The following is a 5,628-nucleotide window of genomic DNA, read 5'->3' as shown; positions in this document are numbered from 1 at the left end:
GGGGTGGGGGGGGTGGGGGTGGGTGCTGGCCAGTATGTCATGGGCATCCTGGTAGGTCAGCCGCAAGGTCGTGGGCTTCCTGAGTGCTGCGGAGCCCATGGAGGGTTTCGAGCAGAGGCGAAGTGACAGGTGGCCAGTCCATTCTCCAGCACTGACCGTCGCGCCCATGAGCCATCGATTGACGTGGGTTAGAACCCCAGGAGAGCTCCCATGGCCGGACCCGGCAGTTGTGTTCGTTACATTAAGTTCCCAGCCCAGCGCGAGTCCCCTCCGGGATATCGGCACCGGACACTAAGCGACAGGACTCGCTGTGGGTTGGCTGACACCGTCGAGGCTCCCACACCCTGACAGGATGGACACGCTGCCCCGCTTCCTGAGGTGAAACGTGTGTGCTCAGGTGTCGACCCCGTCCTGCTGTCGGTTCGGATGGTGGCCACGCCATTTCGGGGCCCGGAGACCCTGGCCCCACCCCCGGCTGAGGGTCTCGGCCCGTCCCACATCCGTGCAGGGACGCGACTGCGTGAGCGTGAGTGCCGTCGCTGCCAGGACTCCTGGACGTCTGGTGTCCAGATGGAGGGCAAAAGCCGACCTGCAAGCACAGCTGCGGGCCCGAGGACGCGCTGGCCAGCTTCCCGCGCAGCCCGGGCTGGGGGCAGCAGGCGCGCACTCCAGGGCCTGGGGCGTCTAGGGAGCGATTCCGTCCAGGATGGTGTGGGAGGCGGCAGGGCTGGGGGTCCGGGCCGGGCCCCGGGTTCCAGCCCCCTCCTCACCCGCTGTGGGACCCTGAGCACGTTGCCGGCTCTTGGCACCTCGGTTCCCTATCTGCACACGGGAGGTAATAATAGTGTTTAGCTCACAGGGTTGAGATCATACTTGGACAGCCCCCTGAGAGCGTCTAGCAGGGCAGTTCTCAACATTCCGTAATCTCTGGAGACTTTTTTTTCCCCCACAGCGGAGAGGGGGAGTGGGGGGGACCTACTGCCATCTAGGGGTCCAGGTCCCCATCCTGTGGCACATAGGACGGCCCCCACAACAATGACTGTCTGGCCCCCGAAGTCACGGAGAGGAGGGTAAGACCCCGTGGGGTCGCACCTCGAAAGTGCACCATACACTTCCGTTATGCATAAAGGATGGGATCCACTTGTAATCTCCCTTTATTCCTCGTGTGGCCAGCATTTAGGACACATCTGCTACATTCTAGGCACCGTCACGGAGTCTGCAGACATCAAGAACTCCCAACCACAGAGGCAAGATAACAACATAATATAATTATACTATGAAGTTACGTTCTGCGATGAGGCATCGCCTCTGACTCAGGGACTCTGATAGACTCTTGGAAAACAACAAGCGTTGGAGTTCAGAGGTCAGGGGAGAGCAGGCGAGGCAGGAAAAACAGTGATTACATGACAGGAGGTTATCATACCTGGAAGGGCTAAAATCAGGAGGTAAACAGTCTTTTGTGGGGAGAGAGACATCCGTTGCTCAGACGTGCCAGAGAAGACGTCAAGGAAGAGGTGTCCTTGAGCCGGTGCTCAGAAGGAGGGGGGCTGTCAGGCCGCCGGGGTGAGGAGGGGTGGCGGCCGGGATGGGAGGAAGAGGCGGCTCTGGCCCCGGGGCCTGGGACCGGGTGGCAGGTGCATCTGCAGGGCTGTGGCCTGACTTGGAAGGGCCCCCATGGCCTCTGAGGAGATTCGGATTTTCATTTAAGGAACAGGGAGCAACAGGAGCAGGAAGGTGGCTCCACCGGAATGGTTTCTTAGGAAGATTCCAAGGATGGGGCTCGAGGGAGGCAGGGCTTGTGGTAAAGAGATCGGTCAGGCCTTAGCCGGTTTGGCTCAGTGGATAGAGCCTCAGCCTGTGGCCTGAAGGGTCCTGGGTTCGATTCCGGTCAAGGGCATGTGCTCGGGGTTCGGGCTCGATCCCCAATAGAGGGTGTGCAGGAGGCACCCGATCAGTGATTTTCTCTCCTCATTGATCTTTCTATCTCTCTCTTCCTCCCCCTTCCTCTCTGTCATCAATAAAAATAAAAAAGAGGCCAGTTAGGAAGCATGTGATGGGGGGTGGGATCCAGACTCCGCCTCCGGCTTGCGAGGAGGAGCAGGAGGGCTGCACCCTGAATATTCCCGAGGCTCCCGGCGGGGTGGCCTTGACCCCAGACCAAGTCCTATAAAGCGTTCTGCGCCCCCCGCCCCCCCCCGTGCCTCCCACAATGCCAAGCGCTCAGTGGGAGTTCAGCAAACATTGGCTGGAATTGGGAAACGGGGCAGAATCGATAATACTTAGTAACTGTTTAGTAGGGATGGCGTGGAGGGGAGGGAGGTGTTGGAGACTTGAGTTGAAAATCTGGGGGCGGTGAGGAGAGATGGGTCCAGTTTGGCACATGTTCAGTGTGAGGAATTTAAGGTCATCAGGTAGGATGTGCCATAGAAAGTCAGAAGAATTCGGATGGGGCCTGGGAGAGAGATTCAAGGGCTGAAAATCAAGAGCTCGAACCATCGGGGTATGATTGGTAGCTAAAGGTCTGCAAACGAACAAACAGGTCCAGTGGAAACACACGGGGGAGCGGAGGTTCAAGGTCAGGGGCCTGGGACCCACACAGGCGGAGGTAGCAAAAATCCTGCTGAGAGTCAGGTCAGGGAGGGGCCCTGGTGCCAGTATCGGAGCCTCAGCGTGAAAGTGAGGGTGGGAGGCAGGGCTGGGGCGGGGCGAGGGGTGAGTGGGAAGGGAGGATGGAGCACAGACAAGGACGTGTGGGCCTTGGAGACCGGGACACAGATGCAGGGGCAGCTTGAGGTGGAGACGGAGGCCCGAGGGGTGTTTGTTTTAGGTAGAGGGAGGCCTGAGGACCTGTCTGAATCAGAGGCAGTGGAGAAGGAGGGAGAGCTGGAAGGGTCAGGGCAAGAGGGGGTCCGTGAGGGGGGGCAATGATGGGAAAGTGAGTGGGGCCCGGTGTCCAGGCACAGGGCTCAGGAGGGAGCAGGCATGGGAGTGACCTAGCGGCGGCAGGCAGGCGGCTCCTGCCATTGATCAAGGTCACGGAGCTGCGCTTCTGCCCCTACGCCCCTGCCACAGCTTCTGAGGGATGTGAAGCCCACATCCCTTGATGGGCCCCGAGCTCTGCAGGGCCTGAGCATCCTGCTGTGCCCCTTGGGAGGAACACGGTCCTGGGTCCTGTTCCTCTGAGTACAGCGGGTGCCTGCCGAGTACGCGCTGTGTGTGAGCTGGAGTGCGGAGCGTGCGTCACAGTCGCTGGTCGGCTGCGGTCCGCAGGGCCTGTTTCCCAGCCCTGCGCCCCCGGTCTGCCCTTTGGCGAGTTCCGTGGCCGCGCTCGGCAGCCTCACTTCTGCCCGGGCCACTGGTTCCTGGCAGAACACCAAGAGAGCACACAGCCTTCCGGCCAGTCGGCTCTGCTAGCAGTTGGGTGCGCTGGGCACCCTGGCGGCCAGAGCCTGCTGCCCCTTGGACATGAGTGGACCGGACGCCTGCTCCCCTGCCCAGGTACCGACGTTGAGTTTTCTTCTGCCCTTTGATACCGAGGGGCTCCGTCAGTAATGTGGGGAGCAGCTGGGAGAAGGCCACCGGTTGTCCCGAGGTAGCAGCCAGTCCAAGACTCCCCTGCCTGAAGGTTGGGGGGGCAGGGGGGGGCTGCAGAGTCACCGTCTTGGCTTGGCCCAGCGAGGGGAGGGGTGGGCTCATGGAATCCCAGCGGGGGTGTCTTAGAGAAGCCCCAAGACTAGCCAGTCTGCTGAGCATCAGCCAGCACAGGGTGGGGACAGAGACACGAGTGCAGAACTTTCTTGTTCAAAGCAGGGCTAGTGGTCTTGTTGCTCTGACCGGTCAGTGCTGGTCACTGTGCTGGCTCAGGTCTCCTCCATCCAGGGCGGCCTGCCGGCGGCTGAGTGTTTGCCTTTGTTACTGCGGACACACTGTGTGTAGTGTTTCCACCTTGGCTGCATGTTTGACTTGTTTTTTTTTGTGTGTTTTTTTTTTAACTTACCAATGCCTGGGCTCTGCCCCTAACCAATTAAGTGAGAATCTTGGGCCCAGCTGGCGTGACCCAAGTGGTCGAGCGTTGACCTATGAACCAGAAGGTCACGGTTTAATTCCCAGTCAGGGCACATGCCTGGGTTTCCGGTTCCATCCCCAGTGTGGGCGTGCAGGAGGCAGCTGATCAATGATTCTCTCTTCATTGATGTTTCTATCTCTCTCTCCCCCTCTCCCTTCTCTGAAATCAATAAAAATATATTTCAAAAAAATAAATGGGAATCTTGGGGAGCGGGGCCTGGACACCTGCATTTTTTTTACTTCTCAGGTGATCGGCTGCCTTGTGCAATCAGTGTTGTGAGCTACAGATAGCAAGGGGTGACTCCTGGTCATGAAAGGAAGATGGGGAGAGGATGGGGAGATGCTAGAGCTGGAAGGATCCTGGTCGCAGCCTAGCAGAGGGCACCCACCCCCTGGGAGCCGGTTAGGATCGGGCCCACCCACACCCCCTAAGTCAGAACGGGCAGGCCCAAGGTTTGAGGAACCTGCTCTCGCCACCTGCCGGACCAGCGCTACTCAACCTCATGGGATCTTAGTCAAATGCCGATTCTGATTCTGCGGGTCCGGAGGGGCCTCAGGGGATGAATTTCTAGTAAGTTTCCTAGGGAGGCCCACGCTGCTGATCAGGTATATTTTGACCTGCAAGCATCTCAGACCAACTTCCCAGCTTCCCAGCCAAAGAAGCCGAGGGTCAGCGCGGGAGAAGGGACTCCCCCAAAGGAGCCCACCAGGCTGCTCACTCTCTCCAGACCGAGGGCTGGCTCCGTGTGGGCGGCGAGCTGGCAGCCGGCTGGGTGGGGACAGGCAGACCTGACTCCTTCCCTCACCGAGCTTGCGTTCCAGTGGGCGAATCAGCGGGCAAACAAATGAGTCACCGAACCCCGTCCAGGCCAGAACGGCCGAGAAGGCCATACAGGGTGACGTGGGGGGTGGTGGCAGTGGCTGTGGGTAGGTAGGGGAGGCGTGCACTTTCGGGAAAGCAAGCATGGAAGTTACTAGAACCACACCTTTCCCTGGGGTCTCCTGGTTACAGATTACAGACCTAGAACTGGACTGGACAGGGCCAGGTGCCATCCCCACTGGGGTCAGAAGATGGGTGCTGCTGACCCTACTGGGACCCCTGACACTGGTCGCCTCATGACCACCACCCCCCCTCCCCCGCCCTTCCTCAAGGCTCATTCTTCAGGGCTCAGGGCCTCCGAATGGAGCCGGAATGCCCCCGCGGGGCGGAGCGGGGCAGATAGGACAGAGTTCGGATCATTGATTTGTGATTTGTAAGAAAACCCAGGCCGTGTCCAGACGAGGAGAAACGTTGGAGATTTTTCGCTTAATCTAGAGAGTGCAGGCACTCGGGTTCCCCACTCCTGGCCCCTCAAACCGGCTGCTGTGGGTCCGGCCGGCCTGGCTCAGTGGTGGAGCTTCGACCTACGAACCAGGAGGTCATGGTTCGATTCCCGGTCAGGGCACATGCCCGGGTTGCGGGCCTGTGGGGTGCTGATCAATGATTCTCTCTCATCATTGATGTTTCTATCTCTCTCTCTCCCTCTCTGAGATCAATAGTAATATATATTTTTTTTAAAAAAA

At 59.3% G+C, this 5,628-nt stretch overlaps 1 protein-coding gene across 10 annotated transcripts in view; it reads left to right on the top strand.

Annotated features, from left to right (window-relative positions):
* The window catches only part of ST3GAL4 (ST3 beta-galactoside alpha-2,3-sialyltransferase 4), a 17,122-nt gene that overhangs the window by 378 nt on the left and 11,116 nt on the right, over positions 1-5,628 (top strand). For 3 of the 10 annotated variants that reach the window (XM_023748638.1, XM_023748636.1, XM_023748635.1), the window contains exon 1: positions 3,109-3,498. The exons of 2 other annotated variants lie outside the window; for them this stretch is intronic. In XM_023748638.1, the coding sequence (XP_023604406.1) occupies positions 3,466-3,498 (33 nt within the window). In that variant the 5' untranslated portion in view covers positions 3,109-3,465. Of the gene's footprint in view, positions 1-3,108; positions 3,499-5,628 lie in introns of those variants that run through there. 5 more of the 10 variants (XM_006107948.3, XM_014449975.2, XM_023748639.1 and 2 more) reach the window with 4 other exon arrangements.

This window comes from Myotis lucifugus, unplaced genomic scaffold (assembly GCF_000147115.1).
Source record: "Myotis lucifugus unplaced genomic scaffold, Myoluc2.0 scaffold_1599, whole genome shotgun sequence".
NCBI lineage: Eukaryota > Metazoa > Chordata > Mammalia > Chiroptera > Vespertilionidae > Myotis > Myotis lucifugus.
Note: the sequence above shows the minus strand (reverse complement) of the source record. Positions and strands in the feature narration are given on the sequence as shown.